This window comes from Barbus barbus (genome assembly GCF_936440315.1).
Source record: "Barbus barbus genome assembly, chromosome: 50".
NCBI classification, from domain to species: domain Eukaryota; kingdom Metazoa; phylum Chordata; class Actinopteri; order Cypriniformes; family Cyprinidae; genus Barbus; species Barbus barbus.
In genome coordinates, this window is record NC_136728.1 from 8304896 (window position 1) to 8329821 (window position 24926).

The 24926-nt window shown below is 38.3% G+C and overlaps 1 protein-coding gene across 2 annotated transcripts in view; it reads left to right on the top strand.

Moving 5' to 3' along the window:
* LOC306868436 (nuclear receptor ROR-alpha A) overlaps positions 1–24926 on the top strand; it is a 281247-nt gene that overhangs the window by 206247 nt on the left and 50074 nt on the right. The window contains exon 1 of one of the 2 annotated variants that reach the window (XM_079414598.1): positions 19905–20062. The exons of the other annotated variant lie outside the window; for it this stretch is intronic. Coding sequence (XP_079270724.1) covers positions 20032–20062 — 31 coding nt within the window. The 5' untranslated portion in view covers positions 19905–20031. Of the gene's footprint in view, positions 1–19904; positions 20063–24926 lie in introns of those variants that run through there. 2 annotated transcript variants of the gene reach the window in all.

Here is a 24926-nt window from a genome sequence, read left to right on the forward strand (position 1 = left end):
CTACCCACACACACATCACACAGACTCATCAGCCTCATCTCTCCACTCTTGCCTGAATGATCAAAACCGTGGAAGCGGCCCACCAGTCCCCTCATCAATATAAATTACAGGGCAGCTGTTGGCTAGCAGGCATCTCTCGGCCTTCCCTGGCTGCACGTTCAGCCCTTAATAAGCCCGAGTACTTTCTGGAAGAGAACAGATACTTCAGTTCTCCTCTTTACGACCCACCAGCCATCTCTCTGACCAACTCAACATCATATGGAAGTGCCACAGACATGAAGCCAATGTAGGAACGAACATTTAATGTCAGAAACTAATATTTAAGTTGAATTTCACTTCAAACAATCCCTATAGGTGCTTATAACAAGTGGTAGTGGAATGTGTTGTATATTTATTTATTTATTTAATATTACAGAGCAGGTTAATCGGTGGCCAATATATTGCACAAACATAAATAATACAACTTAAAGTGACAGTTGACTCAAAAATGAAAATGATGTCATCATTTACTCAGCCTGTACTTGTTCCAAACCTGTATGATGTTCTTTATTCTGTTGAACACAAAAGAGGATATTTTGAAGAATGTTGGTAACAAAACTGTTGACAGTAGCCATTGATTTCCATAGTAGAAGAAAAAAAATATTAAGAAAGTCAATGGCTATTGTCACCTATTTGGTTACGAACATTCTTCAAAATGTGACAGATTTTCCATGTTTGGGTGAACTATTCATTTAAGACGAATGAGTTTATTTTTTATTTTTTTCACAATTTGGCTCAAATTCAAAATCTTTCAAACCTACAAACATTGAAAACAATTGCTGCTTTGTATTTTTGAATGAAGCTTTTTGAAAAATCAACATATTGCCCCCCCCCCCCCCATCACTTCCTATCAATAAAAGGGCAAAAATAATGTATTAAAACTTATGCTTTTAAACCAGAATAAACTGCAGAATAAGTGAAAAAAAATATTTTTTTTAAATCAAACTATCTTTTAGCTGTCGTTTGTATAGTTAGAACAGATTCTCCCAAGTCATTTGAGAATGTGGCATAAACATTGACTGAAACTCTCCCCACAGTCTCTGTTTTACACTTCAGTTTCATGTATGGTTTTGCTTTACGTTTCAACTTGACAGTTTTATGGCCGGCCTTTTTATATAGTGCTACTGCAAGGCCATGTGGTTCATTCTGGCAACAGACTCTTTTCCTTAGATAAACAGTGCTGTTTAATAGCTCTTTGAGAGGAAAAACACAACACTGGACAGGAATTAAGTACTTGGATGTCTCCCGTTAAGAACAGGGTGTTCTAAGGAATTTAAATAAATGACAGAAATAAAATATTGTCCTATAAAAAGGTCCATAGGACTTTTTAGTTCAAAAGTCCTTTTTTAAGCAAAGTTCTTTTGTTCATACTGGGAAAAAAATGAACTTGATTAGCAAGTATCAGTGCAAGCATCACTGCAAATATCAGTAGACGTAGTAGAAGCAAGTATCAGTGGTGTTTTCCTGTGCAAAACTTGTTGTCTAAATGTGACAAATGTGGTTTTCGCATGTTACTATGCGGGTGTTTATGGGAGATTTTAGGGCGTAAGTAAAAGGTTTATGATATTATGGTCCTTTCGATGTCAATCTACAGTAACAGGTCACCTCCCCTCAACAAACCACAAAATTGGAAGTGTTATTCATGTCTATGGCAGCGGTACAACTAAACTTCTGGAAATTGTTACCTGCCACTGACTTGCCACCACTAATTATTCCCACACCCATATAATTATGTCTCAGTTGAATTAAAATCACTGGTAGTGTGTGACTATGTTCTGAATTCAAACTACAATAGAGTCCAGTCTCTGCTCTAGTGAGATGAGTTGGTGTTGTTGTAACCTGTCTAGGAGGTAGACATGTTGATAAGATTCACTAGATGATTACAGGCAGTAGACTAGGCTTGTAATCTTTTATTTGTGTATGTATGTTTGCATCTACATTATATGTGTGTGTGTCTCCTAGCTCTCATATCACAATGCCGATCCTTGGCCAGAGAAAGCGTCTGTCTTGCCAAGTCGCTGCACCTCACAAGAAAAAAAAAAAAAAAAAGCAGATGAGCAGAATGATTAGTGCTGTGAATTTTTTTTTTAAATGCATGGAGTACTAATTTAATCACTGATAGCAGTTAAGTACTGTTAAACAACATTTGTAATTGCAAAAACCGTTACTGATTTTAAACAGGTTTCCCCATCACTGTCTGCATTGGTTGAACAAACAAATAGCCTGCCCTAAACTCACGCCAATGGCTAAGACGAAGTTGCTATGCTGAGCTGGTCTGGATATTCACACAAACACAGCAAAGTTTTGAAAACACCACAGAGACACGTTGCATCCGAAATAGTGTAATGAGTATGTACTAAATTAGAATTTTAACCGACTTGGCGACTGTTAAAAAAAAGTAAGTTCTATATAGTATGAATATTGGTAGTATAAATGAAATTGGGATGTACTACATCTAGCATGTTATTTTCACATGACCTACCAGTGATAGTTACGTTGCTTCACTGCCATTCATAAATCATCCCCCATGGCCTCATGGGATAGTAAAGTGTCCATTGAATGCACACTTCATTGCTTTGCTGGTAGTAGTACAGGTATTTTCCGCGTATTGTTTTTCGAATACTATAATTTAGGACATACTACTTTTTTGCCGTACTGTTTTATGCATACTATATAGTAGGGAAGTATTCAATTTTGGAAACAGTGACACTGTTCACCTTGTGAAATCAATCTTATTAGTTTATAGCTACTTATAGTTACTTAATGAATACATTTACTTTATTGTGTCAACATTTATTGTCAATTATATTTCTTAATAAAAAAGGAAGTTGAGTCCATAATTTATAAACGTTATAAACCAAAATTTGCTACCTTAACTATTACTAGTTGGAGGCAAAGTGGCATTGGGTTAGGAAATTCCAGAGGACATTTGATTGGACAAAAAATTGGACACACCTCCAAGTGCAGGATGAGTCATCACTGTTTTTTTTATACATTTTCTGAGAGGAGAAAGACTAGTTTTTAAATAAAAGTTTATTTGGGATAAAAGTTCAACTTTTAAGAGTATATTAGCATATGGACTCAAAGCCACACAACTCAGTTTTTGAACTCATGGGATTTTCAGAATCAGATTGTGTTGTATGTATGTCTTATTTTCCAGCAAATACCAAATAAAAAGCATGCAATCTACTTGCATGTACATTGAAATCTGCCTAGATTTATGTGATATTCCGAAGTTGTCAGAAGCTCTGGGTATGAAGAGCAGAAGATAAATGGGCTCGGTATTACGCCGTGGTTTGTTATTCTATCGAGAATTATTCTCTCCTAACACATTGTTCTGCCATGATGCTGTTAGTCATGGATGACAGGTATTGAGCAAATGAAGTATTTGCTTGTTTTGGGCAGCACAGGGAGAGCGACAGCTGTAGCGGAGTGTTAGCAGACCCATCTTGAGTCCCGTGCAGGTTAGTCGTGACTGGGGGACACAGAGACATTGATCCAATGAAAGAAAGAGAGAGAGGGAAACTGGAGGAAAGGCACAGAAAAAGAAAGAAAGCGATGGAAAGACATTAATTGAAATGGAGTCTGGAAAAAGGAGGGAGAATAGGAGTGAGAGAGTTGTAGAGAAGGCTTATCTGTCTCAATGGCGAGGACAGAATGTGTCAGTGTTTATTGAGAAGCATGGCCTCACCCTTGCCAGTTCATTTGTTTACCGCCCCGTCCAGAGCTGAGAGAGTCACAAAGAAGCAGCCATGCTAATCTCAATCAAACGATTAAGACATTAGGGCGACCTCGCTGAAATATTAATGGACCATTCTACCATACAGGTTCCTGTTGGGTGTCTTGCGTATTTAAAAATGACTAACAATGAATAGCTGATGCCAGTGTTTTCTGTTACATTTTTTAAACATATCAACACAATGCAAGTAACTTTATTTATTTTTACTTTAATAATTAATAAAGACTCGATCTGCTAGGTTGTTAGTCAATCCTGTTACTATTATATTTCCCCCTTTTAGAAACTTTCTGTTTCCTTTCAAGTGGAGTCACACAATGCAATTTATTAACACCTAAACACATTATTTGTTTGATAAAATGTTTAAAATCTTAGGAAATATTTGATTGAAAATATCTTTATTGAAGTAGAAAAGTCACCCATTTCATAGAATGACCATACAGTAGTCAAGTCAAGTCAAGACACCTTTACTTATATAGCGTCAAAGCACTGCACAATATCAAAAAAAAAGGAAAATAAAGTGTCAATAAGTTTGAATAGTGTCTTTGCAATAAGGTCGGCGATATCGCTGGAAATGAAGCGTCCCCAACTAAGCAAGCCAGAGGCGACAGCGGCAAGGAACCAAAACTCCATCGGTGACAGAATGGAGAAAAAACAGTAGCAATGTGAAAGATGCTGAAGAGCTTTAAACAAGCCCTGCTTGATCAGGGAAGTCAACTAACAGTGGCACAAGCATAATCATATGTTCAAAACTCACACTGAAAACCACAATAAACAGCACCCATTCATATGATTAATCAAACATGGATTTCACAACTTCCTTGTGTTCGATGTTTTATGGCATTTCATGAATCATTATTTATAAGTTGTCATTGTAGCGAGGTCATTTGCTGGAACTTGGATGAGAGCCGTCTATGGATAATCTAACACTGTAGGGATTTATTAAACATAATCATGCTGTACACAGCCAATAATGCGTCCCAGCAGTGGTCTGACATATTTCTGTTGCACGACTAAAACAGAAATGAGAGTTGAATGGTGCAGTCTATTTGTTGAAATATATTTAATCATTTTGTCTTGATTTGGCACACATAGGGCTTGCGTACAACCTCTGAGAGAATAAATTTATATGATGATTTTGTCAACACTGGTTATGTGCACCAGATGAAGGGCTGGAAAGTATTGAAAGGATTTAAGTGTGACACGAGATCGAAAAAGCAACAAGTTACAAAGGAGTGACCTTCAGCATCTTGTTTTGTGAAGACTGACATATGGAAGAGATTTGTTATATGTCGTATATCAAGAGAAGTGACGGTCACAGTATGCTACGGTGTATTTTTTTTTTGTCACGCCAGTTGGCTAAGTGCTTGGTAAATGAAGTGAACACAAGCTCGTCAGAAGAGACTGTTTTGAACGGACGGAGCGTCCCAGGAGTGTGCTTTCTGACGAAGCGATTTCGCTCTCAGCATGCCTCAGAAACCTGAAGTTTTTCCATTCTCAAACAACAAGAGACACTCAGCAGAAAAAAAGCAGCACATTCAAATTGACACTCTCCAATTTTAACAATAGATTATGTTTCATCCTTTTTCCATTTGTTTGTGCCATGGAAAGAATATTTTCTTTTTGGACACTTTGCTTTAATCCATAATAGCCTGCCATTTTTTATCAGAAATAGGTCAGTATATTCACAACAGAGAAGGATGGGCCGCTTCAGTAAAAAGGAAATCAATAGAGACATCTATTTGTCGTAAACCAGGACAGCATGATTTTTATCCCTTTCTTCTCTCTCCCTCGATACTTTTTCTTCCATCCACACAAAATGACAGGACTTCATTTTTCAGCGAAAGCATTATGGTTGGCCATTTTGCCGAATTGCAAATGGGCCTTAGTGAATGTGTTTTTTGCATAAATTGTATAAATTGAAGCAAGGCTATTTTTTTGCTCTTCTATCACCTTCTTTGGCTGAAGGTGTCTGAATGGGAGAGGTTTGGCATGACGGTTGCTTTTGTGTCCTTTTTGACGAGGATGGGGTTTGTTACAGTAGGGGTTTCTCAGGGACGGGTACTGGGCCCCCTTCAGTTTATTTGTAGTCACTTAATCTGTCTCTTCCCCTCTGTGACGGGCATGCTTTGTGCCGCCCTCAGCTTCGTCAGCTCTTCTCCAGCCGTGCTGTCCCTTTGTGAGTCCCTCTGAACCTGAAAGACCTTGTTGTGAAGAGATGTCAGCCTAGAAAAACAACGGCGAGTGACATGTGTCACGCACACAAAGCCTGTTTGCTGTTGTGGATTGTATACAGAGCTCCATCTGCTAAGGTGGATTACAACTTTGCAGATCGCCGCAAGTGACAGCGGACAGGCACGTGCCTACTTGGGCACTTGGGCGGTGCCATAGTGCACCTGCCTAGCCATTCGGTGAAGTGGTACAGCCTTGTACGAGCTAAAGCGGGTTATCCGTCACTCCCCACTTTCTCCATGTCTCATCACTTTTCTGTCTCATGCAGCCGTCCAGTGGCCGACAAGTGCAGCATGTCAGCATGAAATGAGGGCTTTGATTCATGGGCCAGGACAGAAACGGAGGTCATCTGGCTCCGGCAGATATGAACGCCACTGATGGAGGCTGACTGCTGATGTTTAAGATGGTGCTGATGAAATGTCCTTGTGCCATCATTAGCTTCCTCTACGGTCTGGTGCGTGCAAGCAGACGCGTTCACGCACACATACACTGAAAACACACACCTTGTCTTGCACAGCCAAAGCTTTGTCTAAATGGCATAAGGCCTGTCCCTGTTTTCTTTTCTTTTTTCATCATCTTATTATTATTTTAAAAATTTGTGGGTCAGTATAAGATTTTTTTTTTCTTTTTTACAGTAAAGATATTTATTATGTTACAAAATATTTAATTTGAAATAAATGCTGTTCTTTTCAGCTTTCTATTTAAAGAATCCCGAAAAGAAAAAAAAAGGCTGGAGTAATGTCTGCTGAAAATATAGCTTTACATAACAAATAAATTGCATTAAAAAAAAAGCCTTGGTGAGCATAAAAGAGGTCTCTTTGAAACAAGTAAAATATCTTACTGACCCCAAACATATACATAATCTGAGCTGAATTGCTACAAAATTAAGGATATTATGCTGAACTGTCAGCCTCCACCTTAAGAATTATGCCTCTTCACAAACCATCTTTATTATGTGAGTTACAATGGCAATAACTGCAGAAGTGCAGAGACAATTATGCACTCTGGAATAATGAGAACTATAATTATCATGTAAAACTTCTGTTTCTAAATTATTCAGCTGCAATTTTGTTGAATAAACCATGCAAAAGACTGGGATTTTCAAAGAGATCAGTCTTTCATATTAGAGATACTTTAGAAACCATTGGAAAACCACTTCATAGCCGCAGAAGAACAGACTACAGATGCTGTATCTGAGTGAATAGAGCTGTGTGGGTCTTTTGGTCCTCTTGAAAGTTGTGTTAAAGGGATAGTTCACCCAAAACTTAAAACACAGCCCTTACACAAAGCTATCATATGGCTTCAGAAGGCTTGAAATATAAGTGATATAGAGCTCTTTTTAGCTACTTTTATGATACTTTTACATCCTTTCTGAGGCTTGAAAGATCCAGTCCTCATTCTTTGTAATTGCATGGAAAGAAGCAACCAGCACATTATTCAATCTGTGTGTTCCATAGAAAAAAGACAGTCATACAAGTTTGGAATGACACGAAGGTGAGTAAAGTAAATGATGACATACTTTTCATTTTGGGTTGTGAGCATGGGAATAAAATGGCCACACATCTCGCTTTTTCAACCTTTTCAGGTCCTCCCTCTCTCTTTTCCTCCTCTACCTGTACCATCTTCCCTCGCAGTGTTTTAATGTATCAGCGGTTGTCAGTGCGACTCCACCTGCACACTTAGCACCTTGCCGGCTTTGTATCCATTCTGATTAAGTGGCAGACTCCTTAATGATGTGGTGGACTCGCTCCAAAGATCAACTTAATTTTTCACCACACGGTCATTAAAGAACTCGCCTCTTTAATTTCTGCTTGCATAATTCAAATTGGTCGCACCCTGCCGTATACACTACGGACAAACACCGAAAAAGTGTACAAATCTTGAACATAAAACTCAAGAACCCTTTTACAAGCATGTAAAAAGTAAATGAATAGTAATTATTGATTTGAAGGTATGTTGTTATATTCATATAATTTCTATCTGTTTTTTTAAATATGTATGTTTTTCTTTCTTCCAGATAACACAAAAAAATATTACTTAGAGATCTTTTCTATTAAATGCAGGTGAATGGGGACAGATGCTGTTGAGCTCAAAAACGTCACAAGAAAGCACCATAAAAGTATTCTACCAATCTCACAAACTATATTCTATATGTTCTAAAACCATATAGCAGTTTTAAGTAAGTATTACTTAAGAAATTGTTGTCTGAACATATTCACGTCCAACATAGCTTTACAATCTTATTTGCCTCAGACAGATCTACATGCTTTAAAAGACTCATATTTTGGTCTTTTTCTCACACAAAACTATTCAGACCTGGAATAAAGCACCTTTCATGTCATTTTTGGAGCTTGACAGCATCCATACCCATTCGCTTTCACTGTCTGGAAAAGAGCAGCCAGGATGTTCTACTAAATATCTCCTTTGGTGTTTCACAGAAAAAGTAAAATGACATGAATGTTTCATTTTTGGGTGAATAGTGCCTTTGATATTACATTCCTTAGCTTCACAGATTACAAATCGCTCAAGAGGAATTTTAAGTTAGATTGATTCCCAGAAAGAAGCGCTCATCTCATTTTGTGTTGCATTAAGGAGCTGTCGTAAGAGAGAGATTACGCTCCTCTAGGAGTTGTGTTCTTGAGACAAATGTACATTTTACCCAATAATGTACTGGATTACCGAATCAAGGTCGACGCACAGAAATTTTATCCCTTAATCCCATGTTTTGGTTTCAAACAGCATTTGTCGTCCAAACTGAAAATAAAATAACAAATCTGAAAACAAGAAGAGACATACGAAGTGCTCGACATAAGAAGTTGGGGGATTTTTTTTTTTTTTTAATTCCCCCAGTGAGTTTACTGCTCTGTTTTCTGGTTATAGGACACCTCATTTCACCCCTCATGTTACTCAGAAAACCTTAGTTGAATGTTTTTTGTCACATACTTTTCAGTTCTTGTAGCTCAATTGATGAAGCATGTTGCTAGCAGCAGCATTTTGAATAAAAATAGGTATATTTGTTTTCTTCTAAAATGAACTCCAATAATCTGACAGCATCAAAAAAAAAATATTTTAATTTTTTTTTCCACTGCAGGTAATAACCACACTGAAATGTGAAACGTCAGAATTGTGAGATTTAAACTTGCAATTGCGAGAAAAATGTACGAATTGCGAGATACTTTTTTTATTTCATAGCAGAAACAAATAAAAACAGATTTGTGAGGTTTAAGCTCAGAATTTAAAGAACTTTTGCAAGATTTCTCAGATTTCTGATATTTTTGATCTTTCAGTTGTTCTGAGCGTATATATTGCAATTCAGAATTTATATCTTGCACTTCTCGCAAGTCAGAATTGCGAGAAAAAAGTCAGAATTGTGCAATATAAACTCAGAATAAAAAAAAAGTTTGCAGTTACCTTTTTGTTTTATATTTTTATCCCATGCCAGAAAAAAGCTTCCATATTTCATTGTGAACAATTCATCCATACATATGTGTTTTTTGTTTGCCTGTTTGTTTTTTGTTGTTATTCCCCCCCAAAATGTTCTAACTGGATTTTCCTGCCCCAGCAAGCTCACATTCATCTGCCTCCACTTTTAAGTGCAACATCCACATCTCAAAATCTATTCAACAATCGATGGCTAGAACCAAGTCCCTGCCCTAAATTTCGATAATCTGTACTTCACAACACAGAAGAAAAGATCTGTCGCTGCTTCTGCATCACTCCGTATCTACGATGCCCCTAGGCCGACTCTGTCCGAACGGGCCTGTGCGAACTTAAAGGTGCCGTGAAAGACTAAAAGTGGGGCATGCATGAGGCCTCGCCGTGACCTACCTTGTTCAAAGGTTCTGGGGGAAGAGAGCTGTGACAGGCCTACTCCACAGTGGAGAACATTACTAATGTGTGAGGGTGCAGGACGAGCCAGGCCCGTGATAAATAGCTCCCAAACACCCGTGGCATACTCATAAGTCAACAGTAAAAGAGAAAAGCCGAAAGCCCTCTGACCAGGAGCTCAAAAACAGAAGGGAAGAAAGAAAAAGACTAGTTTTGGGCCTACCGAAAGGGCCAGATTCAAGGAGTATTGCAGCCTCAAGAACTCCCTCAATCTTGAGGACAAAGCCTCTGTCGCCGCTATGGTATAATGGCGTTTTAGTTGGATGGAAAGTTGCAGGACAATGCAAATCCTAATAAATGAGTTGAAAATGTGCTCTGCGGTCTGCTGCTCTGTGTTAGAGTGACGCACCTCTGACTTTAAAACTAATGAGAAGAGTCAGTGCATGGCACAGTTGTGGTTGAAAGCCATTTTGACCTTATAACTTGGAAAGTACTTTTGTGCACCAGAGAACAGGTGGTAGCAGCAGCAGCAACAACATGCACATGCAAAAGGTTTTGTTTTTCTCTACATTTATTTGTAACAGACTTGTCTTCTATCTTATGCAACATTAAGATTAAGTAATTTTAGGTAATGATTTACTCATTCTTTTTTTCTAGTTTTGCCAGTTTTCCCTGTCTGTTGAGCTGCACTTTTCTTACATAACTCTTTTTTTATATATATAGACTTTGTCTCCTCTCTTCTTTCAGAGTTGTTTTTCAGGTTTTTTTCCCCCTTTATCTACAACAGATTTTTATAATGTCACTTTTTATTTTTCAGTCACTTTTTTGCTCGTTTCCTTTTTATATCTTTTATTAGATAGTTTCCCTTTTAGCACTACTCGTATTACTTGCTTACTCATTTCTTTTTCAAATCTTTTTTTTTATTATTATTTTGTCATTATGCACAGCCTTTCTTGTGTTACTCTTTTTATTTTTCACGTGGCATCTCACATGGAAACTTTTCATTTACACACACCTGTCTTTTAGAGTTGTTTATTTGTACAGCAGCCTGGGTTACCACACTTTTTTAATTTATTTTTATTTTATTTTATTATTTTGCTTTATTTTATTATTTTATTATATTTTACTTAAACAATATTTAAATAGGCCATTAATTTACAATGTTTTTTAACCCACATCTTCTTTCAGTCTGTTTGTTTATTTAGTTAGCTAGTTGGTTAGTTAGTGTGTGTGTGTGTGACATTTTGTACAGCTATCACTTTCTTGTGTCTTCTTTTTTCCACACGGCATCTTAAGTAAATATTTTCTTTACCTAACCCCTTTTTTTTTTTTTTTTTTTTTTTTTTTATATATGTTCAACTTGCATTTTTTTTTTTTTTTTTTTTTAACTCAACCATTTTTCCAAGTAGTTTTTATTTTATTTTTTTACTTTTTACTTTGGTCTATATTTCATAGGTCATTTAAGTAAACTTTTGATTTTGTTTATTTGTTCATTTTCTCCCCTTTTATTCCTTTTTAATGTACAGCTGCCAATTTCTCACATTATTTTGATATTTCTTACAAAAACTCTTTTTTCAGTTTTTATAAATATACATGCCTTTATCTTCTGTTTATTTTTCTCTCAATCCCAAGTAACTTTTTCTCCGTTCACCTATCCCTTCTTCCAGATTTGATGTAATCGTTTGGCATTGAGGATGTGTGGACTGTAGTGTGTGTTGGGGGAGGACGTTGCGTGTTTGTTTGACACAGGGTAATACATCACACGCTCCAGGGGGTCTCCCCGGTATGCTCCTCAGTAATGAAGTTCATTCGTTAACTTCCCCCTCAAAGGCCACGATCCCCCGCTGCCCTTTTCAGCAGTCGGTGGCGCTCGTACCGCAGTCAGAGGCACGCAAAGAAAAACATAATCATACTTTTTGCCTGCGACAGTCACTGCGACTGCCGGCGCTCCACTTGAAGGATAAGAAGGGCCATTACCTATCCCTCATGCCTAGTTATGACCATAATTATCACACCCAAAATCACCTGCCCTACTTCCTGTAGAGATGCTGGCGAGGTTCCCCTCCCAATCACCTCCACTTCCTTTTTGCAGGGAGAGGGAGTTTCATGCGGGGAGGAAGAAAGAGATCATTAGGATGCTGAACGTCTCTTCCTGGCCTCGGTTCAGACCCCGGTACATGGTGCTACGTCCCCTCCTCCTCTCAAACTCTCTTTCCAAAGTCTTGGATGAGATCTTCTCATATTTTTTAAGACAGAAGAACTCTTTTTTTATTCTCCTTCCTTAAGCTCTAAGGCGATACACATTTACCGTAGTGAAGCACAAATCCTCCAGTCGGTTAAATCTATCGGTTGATACGATCTCAAATAGGATCCCACACCTGAGGCACTTCTTCTCATTTTCACCTTGGTCCTCTGAGCTTTTTTTTTTGTTTGTTTGTTTTTTGTCCTTGCTATTAGCGATTCGCAGCTCACCTTGACAGCCTCTCACAAATTAATCTCATAAACACATTTATTTGTTTGTCTCTTTCAGCCACGTCGGCAACACGAGAAAATGCCCAAAGACAAAGAAATTGGTTTGACATCTCTGCTCTATTAAAACTAACCGAGCAGCGACAACATCGACGGCAACAGCAAGCGAACAGCCGCTTGGGGCCATCTGATGTTTTCAATTAGACTGAGCACAAGGGGAGTTTAATGCTTATCAAATTGTTTACTGCCAAATGTCTCCATATTATTAATACCTGGAAGGGTTCAAATTTAATTTGAAGTAAACACGCTCAGTGTAGAGGAGGATTGGAGATTTGTTTGAGTAACATGTCAAACAAAGCTTTCTGTCTCTGGTCTCCACGCTTTGTTCTTGGCAAGTCCGTTTGTATTTGCTCTAGATGTTTTGTCTGGTGACTTGGCTCGTTTTATTTTGTTGATTATTAATCTTTGCTTACAGCACAATTATATTTTGATGATTTTGTAAATGTTTTTTGGAAAAACAAATGTTTCTTAGTTGGAAAACTCATAGTATGCTATACAGAGTTTGAACAGAGGCCTACAGTTTTTTAAATATAAAAGTTAAGCTTTAGTATTTCATACAAACTGTGAATGTTCCAGTAGGCTATCAAGTGGGTATTTGGCAATATTTTATTTCAAGCCGTCTCCCCAAAGTGCTATCCAAAACGTAAAATGAAGCCAATCTCATTGGCCCATTTTTCAATAATTGCTTCCAAAACTGAGGCTGAGTCATTCTTTGGAGCATAGTGTCATTATACCGCACACTAACGAAGAAAGCCATTTTTGGGTTTTGTTCGGTGCTAGTGGGAGCACTTTGTCTGGATCTTGACAAGGGGATTCATTTCGGTCGTATAACCCTCTTTCTTCGTCTTCTGCGAGACTCAAACGCGACATTGTGAAATTTGGAGTCCCGCAGAGTTCTTAAAAGAAAGTGGTCTTTAGAAATCGAACACTTCCTGTTGGTGGCTATAGCTGATGATTTGAGAACCATTTGTGGTGGTTAAGCATCTCAATTAGATATCCCCAACCTACATTTCTGGATTATTAAATCAGTGCTAAAAATGATCTTGAAAATAAACTCAGAGTTTCTCAAAAGAAAAAAAAAACATTCTAATTCTCTGAATCCTTTCCGCTTTTTGTGTTTGAACTCCTTCTGTAACGTCTCCCTCTCTTTCAAAGAAAAGAAGCCCAATAGTCTTGTCTATTTATCCTGGAAATAGATATTCCCCTTGTTGTCGGAGTGATTTATTGAAGTCCTCTTCTCAGATGGAAGCCACAGGAAATTGCCTGGAATGGCTCTAAATTGGTTTATGATTGTTTTATACGGGCTCGTGCGCTTACGGTTTGATATTGTGCCCCCGCACTCTTCGTCGTATGTATTAAACTGATCCATATTGAGGTTGTTGGTGTGTATTTAGGGGGACTTGTTAATTCAGTGATGGTTTGAACTGGCTGCCATGTCACTTTCGGCATTACTGTGAGAAAGTGGCACTTCTGTGATATATATGTTGTTACTCTCGTCAGGGTTGACTGTAACAGACACTCTTGGCTTAATCCAGATAAAGCAGTAGCTTTGGCCTCTATCTGGTGATCATGTTGTTGGATGTATGCTGTTGATAGACTGATATTAGTTCCTTCCTGTGAATCTCTTCTAACATGTGACATCTGTCTCAGTGAGACCATCATCCTCTTCACTTTACCTCTGAGTAATTCAATAAATCTTGAATCAAAGAGTAGGTGTCTAGAGTGCACAGACTCCTTTAATATTATGTGAGGATGTGGTTTTTGGTGATCATGTTGTTGGATGTATGCTGTTGATAGACTGATATTAGTTCCTTCCTGTGAATCTCTTCTAACATGTGACATCTGTCTCAGTGAGACCATCATCCTCTTCACTTTACCTCGGAGTAATTCAATAAATCTTGAATCAAAGAGTAGGTGTCTAGAGTGCACAGACTCCTTTAATATTATGTGAGGATGTGGTTTTTGGTGCTGAGAAACATAATATAGGCTATCATAGGTTATAGCTGCTTGTGACAATATTGCAGTGTAGGCTAGTCTGGCTGCAGTAAGACATTCAGGATGGCTTGAAACAGCATTTGTTACGCATCGTTTAGTAAGGTTGAAGTCATATCTAGATTTTTTTCTTAGCATATTTAGCAGAAGTGTTTTACAGTGTATTAATTGAGGCTTCAAGGAGAGTGTTTTAGTTGAGTTACTGTTAGCATGCTAACGTTAGCATGCTAAAACCCTCCAACTTAAAAAAAAGTCCCTAAATTCCTACTTTTTGTTTATTTATTTAATGACAACACAAATTAATCAACATTTTTTTGTAAATGTGCCAGTGTTAGCCAGCTGGCTAATTTTCAAATGCAGTCCTTTTACAGCACCATTGCTGTATGTCAGCGTACCATTTTTTTTTTTTCACAAATTTACCACTTTAATTTGAACTTGGAAAAAGTATAATATAATTGGTGTATTGGTAATGTTCATAATCTCTTTAAGGCAAGTCACTTTTTTTTTTTTTTGGTGTCGTCCATCTCGTTATGCCTTCAGACACCTATCCGAATCCTTTGAGTAAAGGTACTTGAATTGAGAAATACTAAAATCTCCAAAACTGTAAGTCCATATTAAGCTACAATTACACACATTTCAAATCAGGAATAAAATTTGACAACAATGTATCATGAAATGTTCCCCTTTTTTAGGCCAAACCATACAAAAATGGCCTTTGGCCTTGTTAACGTAATACTGTACTGTTCTACAGGAGCGTTGTAGCATTTTATTTAATGGAATGATTTCTCCCATTTATTAAATATATAATTAGTCAGTCTGTTCCCGTTCTAATGCCTCTTTTGCATGAGAAGAAAAGTAGTTTCAGAAGTAGCTACATTTTGAAACATTCTAAAAACAAACTTTTTTCTTTTTAATAATGTACTGATGAATCATTCACACTTAAACGGGTCGCTTTATTTTGTCTGCAATTACATTCTATGTGTTCCAATAAAGCAAACTCCTTCCTGCCATTGAGCTGTGGTTTTAGTGTTGAGGAGAGGCAGGAGTTAAAGAGGATAGAGGATCAGCTGCTGTTCTGCCCGTGCGTGGGATGCTACTGACAGACTGCTAATGAGCCCATTATCGGCTGCAGTCCTCCGCCTGGCTCCTCGGGGGCACCAGTGGATGCTCTGCGTCCCCTCTCAATTGAATTCCATCCCACAGGGGTTGTTTACAATAAATACATTTGCTTGAATTAATCAGGAGGTGGAGAGCCAGACACTTGACTAGGGCTGCCATTTTTATAGGGAAATGAGATTGACAGAGACCACCTTTAGCCCTCGCTGGGTCATGGTAGAGATACACCCACGCCTGGCCAATATTTGATATAATAAGTTGGTGAGAAGATTTTCTTGTTGCGTTAAGGCTCTTTACTAATGTTTTATGAAGAACCAGATTGAATTGTAGCTACGCTTGAGGCAAAGATGGCACATGAAATGTGGTGTAAACAAAGGTTGTACACTTTCCTGAGCTCGTTCACTGTATTATGTTTCATGTTGCCTGGATCAACATCTTTTGTTGTTCTCAGACAACATCAACCAATTTTTGGTTGGTTTCAAGGGGGTGAACGTGATTTCACCTGGTAGAACATGTTTCTGTATCAACATCAACAATATTTCAGTCAGATTTGAGGGAAACGTGAGCAGTTAATGTCAAGATTAGACTTAAAACCATGGGGTTTCTGTTTCATTCTTAGCCACTTATCACTTCACTTTGATTGTGTGGGTCAGTTATGAGAAGTGTTAAGTGTAGGGGTAGGTATAAGAGTGGGACTTCGTTTTTGGAACAAAATATGTTGATCCAGGAGTATGTCTTGGCAAAATCAAGGTGACCAGTTCTAGGGTTAAGTTCTTTGATCGACATGATTTTGCCAAGGAGAACGTATTCCTGGATCCATGGCTTTTGTTGGTCCTGAAACAACGTTCCTCTGGAAAGTTCCTAATACCAAATCCAAACCATAAATCTGAAGGAAACTGCTGATTCAGAAGAACATTCTTCAAGCCTCTGACCCCTAACCTTAACCTTATCCCTAAAATCTGTTCGATTGATTGGAAGATTGCAATAAGGATGCTAATCCAGGAACATGTCCTACTTGGCGATTCCCGGTCACTGGGTTGGGTTAGTGCTTTGATTGAACAAAGCAATTCAATCAATTAATTGCCTGAAAATAGACAATGTCTTCTGAGACTACCATCAAACTCCACAGGCCTTGGTTCTGAGTTTGGGAAAGCCGGGTTTGAAAGGAGGGGAAATGCATTCCAGGGCATGGAGCGGAGAAGACGAGGCCTGTCTGGTGGCAGCTGTTGTCATTAACACCACTTAATTCCTTCGTTGATTGTTGCAGTTCTTCACAGTTTGATTTTTGACACCTCGGAGATGCCGACATCTCCAGTGACTGGTTAGGGACACACTAGGAAATTACAACGTGCGATTTGACATGCCTCGCTGGTCTAAATGCCTAGTGTTTTGTAGAAACCAATGCTTTTGTATATCACTGATACTCATCAGCCTTATAATGAGTGGCATGGTGGTTATATCATGCGGTGATGTATATGCAAAGTTGAGAAGTTCATTGTCAGAGCTACAGTTACCCACCGTTCTAAACATTTCACACACACGACAAGACAAATGTTCCACTATCCTTTTCATCAGCAACTCTCAAAGCCACAGACGTCTTTTTTCCACCATTACTGATAACTCGTTTGTAGTCTAATCTGGGGTTATCGCACTGAGATCTAAAGCTTTAGGAAGACGAAAACGTGCTGTTAGTTTTTGCATGCGAGTGCACATGTAGCCTTTTTTCCACTCCACGTACACACGTGCGAGTCTGAACTGCACTGCCCAGAGGCTACAGCATGCTGTTCTGAAAGCCTTTCTCTCAGCAGTCTGCTCTAACCACAGCACTGTTGCTTACCTACCGACCACAAGTATCTCGACAGAGCGAAGCAGTTTAACCTTACTGCAAGTTGCAGTTAGACTGACTCACCAAAGAGCACGAGCACCACACAGACAAAAACACAGTAGCCTAATAGAGGCAAAACAGCCCACCGCTAACACTAATGCTAACAGCACAGCGTGACACTAGCTAAACTACCTCCACGGCAGCTAATGCAACTTTCGGCGTGGCTAATTTTCAGCTATGATACACCTCATTTGATAATCATGGAGGGGAAATTATATTTTGCTTATTAAGCGAAGACTGTTGATGGATTAGTGTTGACATAACATGAGTTAATTTATTTTCGCTGCCTCTAATGGATCACACAAGAGGTCGTGATCAGACAGTAATTTCAGAGATTTATGGCATCAGGTGCGGAGTGTGTATTTGCATTTTTTTTTTATTCAGGGGATACACAGCGCAGTTATTCCTGCTCATTTAGTGTTAAATTAGCATAGCAACCACAGCCAGTCAGGTAAAGAGTGATTTTACCTTTAGTCTATCACACATACAGACATATTTATAACTCTAAATTAAAGTAAATATACAGTGGTAACCATGCAGTAGTTTCAAGTAAAATACAGCTGTTACTATACAGCTAACAACAAAGCCCGAATAAATGAATAAGGGAACTCCAAATTCAAATTTGTTTGTTTTGCTTAGTTTTGTTTTGCATTGTGTTGCAATGTGTTGTATTGTGTTGTGTTTATTTTTTATTTATTGTAGAGGTTAACATCAAATTATAATTTCTTTTAGGTTTTTAGTGCAAATTATGGTTACTCTTGCAAATGATTGTGACGTATTTTATATATTATAATTATTAATATTAAGCAATACTTTTATTAAAGGGCTTAGGGCTTTAGTAGACCGTTCAATACAATTATTTTTATTAGAGGTCATGCTTCAGATACTTCAGTAATATATATATTTTTTTCTCTCTCTCTCTCTTTTAATGCACTGACATATTGCTATCTGAGATTCACGTTAGTCCAGGGTGGAGATGAGAAGAGCAGGGGCTTATTTATGAGGCTCAAAATGGAGCTGGGTTTGGTTTGTGGCCGAAGCCAGCTCTCTCTAAAACCAGAATCATGAGCAGCCAGCTGCTAAGAAGCCTGAGCAGATTATTAGAGAGAGAGAGAGAGAGAGAGCTCATGAGAGGGTGGGGGTCTCTGACGGAGCGATGGAGAGAGAAAATGAAAAGGATGGTGAGATAGTGAAACTCATCAGACAGTCACTGTGTGGTGGGAGGATCAGTATGAGTCCCTCTCTTCCTCTCTCTCCTGCTATCTTCTGGAACTCAGCTGCCAGGGCAGCCCGTGTGAGCGCCTCTCTCAGCAGGCAGGACACCGAGCAGCGAGAGAGGAAAAGATGAAACCAGCCTTCTGGAGGGAGGTCAGAGAAACGGCCAGTAACATGCTCTCGCTCGCTCTCTCTCTATCTCTCTCAGAAAACATCTGGAGTTGCTTGCAGCCTCATCTGCCTATCTAATATTAGCACACAGGAAGAGAGAGACTGCTGTCATAGCACCAAGACAAAACAAAAACATGATTCTTTTTTTAATTCGCTCCTTTTTCTGCCCCTTTCGTTCAATAGCTTTATTGGCATGATAAAATAAGCTCTGCTTTGCCAAAGCATTAGTTACATTAAATATACACACTATGACAGGTATCAGAGATGACAGGACGTTTGTTTGGAAGGAAAATGTCCCGGGACCTGTGAAGAATGGGTGTCCAGTAAATTACACGATATGGTACAGTCTACTAATTGGACTCATAAAAAAATGTCCAGGACCACATGTTTAAGGAATTAGTTGCTTAGAATGGCTCACAGTGAACAACTAGATGGTTAACTAGTGAGGTCAATTAATTAATCTAGATTCGTTTAAATTTTAGATAGATATTAATAAATTAATTAACAAACTATATAAAGCTGTTAGACAGTTTGTTAAAATATTAATCAAATATTCAACTTTGAAATTACAAATAGGTCCTAGGTTCTTCGTGGCATGTTTCTGTAATTTAGCACTTTAATAATGACACTATACATAATAAATGGTAGCATTTTATAATATTTATAATACAGTATATCCCATCAACAATTCTCTCGGTCGCTGTAGATTGAGCGCTTAAAAATAGTTTGGCATTGTGTTTCTGCTTTATGTAATAATAATTATATAATAATATTATTATACATAATATAATATATAATCATTGTAAAGCACTTTTTATTTGTCCTTTTTTATATATATAAGTCTTTACTTTTTTGTGTCCCACTAACCATTCTCTCAGTCCTTTTACCATCAGGACTGCAAACTGAAAAAAATAAAAACTTGTTTGTTGTCGTGCTTCTGTTATGACTTTCTCTTGTTTGCGATAAAGCACAAGAGACGGTGACAGCCACCCTGTACCCCCCTCACCCATCCCATCAGCCCCGGTCACAGCCACTGCAGTCTGTAGAAAAAGACCCAACCCCCTTTTTTCCCTCCCCTCCCCTTTCATTGGCCACCTCCTCTGCCAATCACAACCCAGGGGCGGGCCCAGGAGTGAGGGAGCGCTGATGTCAGAGTCACATGGATTCTGGTGTGGTCATGCGAGCGCAGCTGAGTGGCAGAGCTATGCTGGCCAGCTGCTGCTGAAACAGCAGTGGACTGCTTGAGCTAGCACTTGCGATACCGCTCGCCTATGGACCGCCGAGCTTAATGATGTATTTTGTGATTTCAGCTATGAAAGGTAAGAGGAGAAAAGCATGCTGGGGTTTTATCTGTCCTTTTTGTAAACTTCCTTTTTTTGCGAGCGAGTCTAGCTGCAAAGGGCTTTATTCATAGTCAGCCAACTCTCTGTAGAGCGTCTCGTGCAAAGAGAAAGAGCAAGAGAGAGAGAGAGAGAGAGAGAGTTGGGGCTTGTGCAAGTGTTTGTTTCAGGGAAATTAAGTTGTGGCATTGTTTTACATTTCAGTTTTGCAAGGAAATTAAGTTCTTTGATATGAATGATAAAGTTCTGTTGCTGAAGCAGCTGAATGTCAAAAAAGAGGAGGCTGTTAGTATGCTGATGTCTGATTTTTCTGTTCCTGAGATGCATTAGAAAATAAATGATTTTTTATTTATTTAACATAATACTTTTTATTCTTATTTTACGCACTCAAAGTTTCGGTTTTAAATCAAGAACTGGTGGTCTCATCACCTCATGTCAGAAACCAAGATTTTTTTTTTGTGTGTGTGTGTTGTCGAAGGGAAAAGGTTGAGGAGAGTTTGAGTCGGGACGCAGGACATGTCGTTTGGGTTGATGTCGGTGTGTGTCGTGTTCCACTGACTTATTTTTTGGGCTGTGAACAACCAGGGTGAACACCACACTACTATACTGGTGTTGATCCTGCCTCCGTAATCCTGTTCGCCGGTCCCAACCCCCCCACCCCCTTCCCCACCATAACACACACAAACACACACACACACACACACACACACACACTCACTCACTCATCTGCCGCCTTTGGGCTGGATAACCTGCATTCTTACATTCATTTGTTTTCATTTGAAGTCTCTTTTTTACACTTAAAAATACACACACTCTCCGATCCATTAGTGCTCCATGCATCCGTGCCACCACACACACCCCCTCCGCTTCACACACACACACACACACACAGCTGTCATTCTGTATTAGGCAAGAGGTGTTGAGAGTGGAAAAAGCTATGGATGTTGGTGTTGAGCCGCGGTAACACCACTCTTCTCCTTCGCACACTCTCTGTGAATCTCCCTCTGAAAGCTTTTCGACAGATCACCTCCACTGCACTCGCAGTTATGGCATTACCACAACACCGCCTCGTGATTGTGGTATCTGTGTGTTGGAGCTCAGTTAAATAGCAAGTATTAATGAGTTTTTATGCAGCATCAAAATGCATTACTAAGCCATATTTATGCATTTATTGCGTAATAAAATATTTATGCTAATTTTCCAACTTGATTTTGCAAGGATGTGCATTTTTTTAACCTTTTTTCTTGTTCAGATCTTTGTGTGTTTGGATTGTTCATACCTTCACAGGCATCTGAATGTGAAAGCGTGTTGTCTGAGGGCTTGTGTGGGTTTAGTTTTTTGCATGCATGCAGCCGTTAGTGTGTGTTTGTGGGTATGATCGTGCAAGTGTGTGTGTGTGTGTGTGTGTGTGTGTGTGTGTGGAGCTGGAGCAGGTGTATGCGATACTCTCTGACCCTGTGTCTCGTGTGTGGGTTGTTCTGAAGAGGCTTACAAACTGAAAATAGAGCTCTTGGAGATTGGAGGAATCCATAATCGTAGAACCAAAATACATCTACAGGGGGTCTAACTCTTTAATAAAAGATTTTCTAATGTTTTAGAGAGGTCGATACTGTTTGCATGAACTTTTTTAATATAATTGTGTATTATTAGATGTTTTCTATTGAAAACAACTTGTATTTGTGTGTAATTTAATTTTTAAACCGTTTAATAAAAGAGTTCCTGTTGTTTTAGAGAGGTTGATACTATTTACAGTGACTCGGTTACAATATTTTGATAAGATTTTGTTATTAGATGTTTTCTGTTGAAAACAACTTGTATTTTTTATATCATTCCAATGTTAAAATGATTTCATAAAAGATTTTGTAATGTTTTTGAGAGGTTGATACTTTTTGCAGTTTGACTCAGTTACCAGTGTTTTGTATTGGAAACAACTTGTATTTTTATGTAATGTCATTTGCTTAAACATTGCCAAAACTTAAAAATCATTAATAGACACACTCATTTATTTTATTTTTTATAAAAGTCTTCATAAAGTCTAATTTCAGTCTAGCATCTTTATCAGAGCAGTCGACTGATTGCGACACTGATTTTGCTGTGAAACCATATTTCATTCTGGCAGTTACTAAGTGTTTGCTTTGCAATTCATTTGACAGGCATGTCGTTACAGATGCTAACGCCTCCTTGTTCGGTAATACGATACGGTTATCTGTCTTTTTTCCGATCGTACCCCTCATCCCTCCTTTTTCCTTTCCTCTTTCCCAGCCTCCTAGCCACACACTTGCCTCTCAAGTACCTAATTACCTGTAATGGAAACATCCCTCTCATTACCCTATGCAAATGAGCTAGCCTGCTCCACACAATTAAGATGAAAACTCCAAATATTAATTACATAATTAAAGAAAGTTGTTTGATGTGCCAAAGACAGAAAAAAACAGGCCTGTTTCATCTGTGTGGTAATTAACCCTTTAATAAGCTATAAAGTATGTTGGAAAAGAGCCTTCTCACATTGATTTGCACATGTTCTGAAAAGTACCAGACTAGAATGAATATAAATGCATGTAGATGTTACAAACAAAGTTAAAGCAAATAACATTTGCATGCAAGTGAACGTTAGAGCTTTGCCCTTTCTCTCTTTTTAGTCACTAGGCTAGTAGAGTGTTCTTGACTAGTGTGATTCTCTGGGCACTTCGGTAACTGTAGAGGTTAACAAGATTGGCTGTAATCCAGTTAGCTACAAAGGACAGAAAGAGGGCAGGCAAAATCAGATTAAGGTGAAATAAAGATGTAGCCCACTAGCTAGGGTTAAAAATAAAGAGAGAGATTACTGGCCAGCAAGGAGTGTTAAGTGGACTATTTCTGCAGCGGCTTCGGGTTTTGCTATGGAGTGGGGTAAGGAGTCACTTTTATGGATATTTAAGTGCTACTTGGTATAGTGTTATTGTTTTTGCATTGAATATTAAGCAGTTGGCAGTTTCAAAACTTCAAAATGTAAAAACCTACATTTGAAAAAGAATTTATCACACTGTCTTTGAATGTTGTGTTAAAATAAACAATAGTTGTTCTTAGTAATTCTTGGTCAGAAAAAGTTTAAAAATAAACCAGACTACTGTAATGGGCAAAAAGCTATACTGAAACATACAAAAAATGTCACTGTATTGTATTCCAGAATGTGTAAGAAAACCCATTTTGGAAGTTTCAAAAGTTTAAAATGTAAAAACCCACATTTAAAAAAAAAAAAAAAAAAAAAAAAGCCCTTTAAAGTCACATTAAGATTGAAAAAAATAAATAAAAAATTAGATGTTATTCAGAATTCTCTCTGTGAGTGGTCAGTAGTTTGAATAAGCTTAAAAATAAACCAGAATTTATTCAAAAAATATATATTTTTTTAAACTAGCTATTTGAATAAGGCCTGAAATGTACTTGAATGTTACTGTCTTGCGTATTTTCTGAAAAATGTTATTGATTTAAAATTTGTTGCATTCTCATGGTAGCCACAGGGGCGCTATTGCAGACTATTGCGTAATTTCTCTTCTTGTTTGGTCACGTTCTTGCAGGTTATTGTTTCATGGCATAGTATCTATCGCCACCATAAATAATGAAATGTCTACAAAAAAGACAGCATTTTCACAGTTGCTTAATTTTGTAGAGTGTGTTTTGTGGAAATTTTGCACAGCGAGGTTAGCTTTGTATGTCATTGCAGTGTAAAGAATGCTGTGTAATTGACTTTAATCTACTCTAGTCTAGACCTGCCAAAAGACATGACTGGATCAAACCAAGGGATCAATCCTGGTGTGTGGAAGTGGGTTTTGGATTGATAAGAGCATATACACAAGCACACACACACAGTCTGTCACTGTTTCTCCTTGGAGGTTGAGTGACCATATTCCACCGCAACTTGTGAAAGAAACTGAGTGTCACATTTCCACAGGTTATTAGTGTATGGCATGTGAGAGAGAGCGGGAGAGAGACTGTCGGAGTGTGTATATGAGTGTGTGTCAGAACTGTGAATGCATTACCTGCCAGCTTGGGCACAGTGACTGCTTAATGAGATATTGACTGGCCATTGAGAGCATAGATTTTTGATTTAGCTCCAGTGGTGTGTGAGAGTGTGTGTATGTGTGTGTGTGTGTGTGTGTGTGTGTGTGTGTGTGTGTGTTTGAAAAAAAAAACAAGCATCCAGACGGTCTGAAGATGGTGAGAGAGAGAAAGTGGAGAGGATGAATGAGTGAAATCGAGACAGAGCAAACGAAAGAGAGCAGAAAATAGAGAGAGAGAGAAAGAGAGCGAGTTTCTCTGAAGAATTGTAGTCTGGCACTTCTCCTGGTTATCCATGCCATGCACGGACACACCCATCCTCACGCTACATCTGAGCCCTGGCGCCTCGGACAGTTTGGCATGAGTCCCATGTGCCAGTCTCGACTCACCCTGTTGGCAGGCAAGACAATCTCCACTCCAAAGAAAAAAGATCCTTGTTACATCAGATGCTTCTGTCTCCGCTCAATCAAACCTGTGCTAATTTTATCCCCTTAGACTGTAAGTCAACATGAAACAAATATCGACTCTATTTACTTTCTTAATGCATGTTATTATGGCTGATTCATCATAGAAATAAATCTTTCTAAATCATCTTCAAAGTGTTACTTTCTCCTTATTTGAAACAACTTTTTCATTTCAGCTGACGTCATCAAGGCCACTTAAAAGAACATCCCAGGTTCAGTGCAAGTTCAGCTCATTCAGCAGCATTTGTGGCACATTGTGTGTTATCTGTTGTTTTCATCCCTCCAATTTTTTTTTTAAGATTTAATAAAGATTAGCAAGCTATTTTTCATACTGTAAACATGTT